This window comes from Myotis lucifugus, unplaced genomic scaffold, assembly GCF_000147115.1.
Source record: "Myotis lucifugus unplaced genomic scaffold, Myoluc2.0 scaffold_318, whole genome shotgun sequence".
Taxonomy (NCBI): Eukaryota; Metazoa; Chordata; class Mammalia; order Chiroptera; family Vespertilionidae; genus Myotis; species Myotis lucifugus.
Window position 1 is genome coordinate 245,014 of NW_005871366.1, and position 1,650 is coordinate 246,663.

A 1,650-nucleotide genomic window follows, 5' to 3' on the forward strand; every position below is an offset into this window, starting at 1 on the left:
GTTTGGGGAACCAGACCTGACTGGTTTGGCTCAGTGGATAGAGCGTCGGCCTGCCGGACTGAAAGGGTCCCAGGTTCGATTCCAGTCAAGGGCATGTGCCTTGGTTGCGGGCACATCCCCAGTGGGAGGTGTGCAGGAGGCAGCTGATCGATGTTTCTCTCTCAACAATGTTTCTGACTCTCTATCCCTTTCCCTTCCTCTCTGTAAAAAATCAATAAAATATATTTAAAAAAAAAGTTTGGGAACAAAAAAGTGGCTGTTTTTGGTTTGTTTATTGCAGGGAGAAGGAAGAGGAAAGGGCTTATAGTGAGGTTGATCAGGGAAAGAAGCCATATCGGTGAAACGAAGTCTCTTGTGGACTGATATTCATAAGAGTGGCATGTCATCTCATATTAATCAATTGGAAATAGAAGTAATGTATTGGCTGTTGATGTTCACTACATGCTGTTCCTGTTGGCAAACTGATAAAGAGAATCCAAATCACAGTCATAATATCAGGGTAATCACTTCATAAGGTATATAAATGCCTAATCACTATGTTGTGACCTGACACTAATATAATGTCTGTTGAATGTAATTGAAAATAATTTAGTAAAGAAATTGAAAAAAAATTTTTTGAACAGAGCATTAGAAATGAATGGGCTCAGTGGCTAGTGATTTATATGACAATTTGATGTGGTCATTTTCCTGTACTGCCTACAGAAGATTGCTTCTAGAGTTGAGGAAGAAGGGCTCCTTTCACTTTAATTTTACTTTCACTTTAATTTTACTTTCACTTTAAGTAGAATTCTAAAATAGTTTGGATTTGGTTTTAAATTTTGCCCTTTTTGGAAAGAAGACATTCAGTGATGAGTGTTGTCAACAGAATAATTTATAAGACTCTTACCATTATTTTTGTACCTAAAAGAAAATAGAGTAGATTTATTCAAATTAGTAGTTTATTGACATTGTTTAAAACATTTTTTCTTTTTTCTTTGTTTACAGAAATGGCTGCAGTCTACTGACCTCACTAGAGAAGTATACCAGCATTTAGCCCACTATGTACCCAAAATCTACTGCAGGGGTCCCAACCCTTTTCCACAGAGAGAAGACATGCTGTCACAGCTTGTCTTATTGGGACCAATGGAATGGTACATTTGTGGTGAAGATCCTGCATTTGGATTTCCAAAACTTGAACAAGCAAACAAACCTTCTCATCTTTGTGGTCGTGTTTTTAAAGTAGGAGAGCCTACTTACTCTTGCAGGTAAAATATTGTCATTCTCTTTATAAAAGGCTCTTGTTTTTATTTGACTTTTTTTCCTCCTGAAAACTTTATCTTTGTTTTTAAATTGTGAAGTATAATATGTGCGTGTGTGTACACAGCAAGTATATGCAGTGTAATAAGTAATTATGAAACAAACATTCATGAAATTATTTTCCAGGTCAAGAAGTAGAACATCTCCAGCATCCTAGAAACCCACTGTATGCTTTCTTCCTACCCCATAATTAACTGCTACCTTGACTCTTGTAATAATCACTTTCTTGCTTTTCTTTTAAATATATTTTTATTGATTTCAGAGAGGAAGGGGAAGGGATAGAGAGATAGAAACATCAATGATGAAAGGATCATTAATTGGCTGCTCTTGTGTGCCCCACACTAGGGATTGAGC

General features: G+C 36.5%; 1 protein-coding gene across 1 annotated transcript in view; it reads left to right on the forward strand.

Moving 5' to 3' along the window:
• Positions 1–1,650, forward strand: part of UBR2 (ubiquitin protein ligase E3 component n-recognin 2) — a 124,980-nt gene that overhangs the window by 10,467 nt on the left and 112,863 nt on the right. The window contains 1 exon segment of the mRNA XM_006100547.3: positions 985–1,244. Within this exon segment, the coding sequence (XP_006100609.1) occupies positions 985–1,244 (260 nt within the window).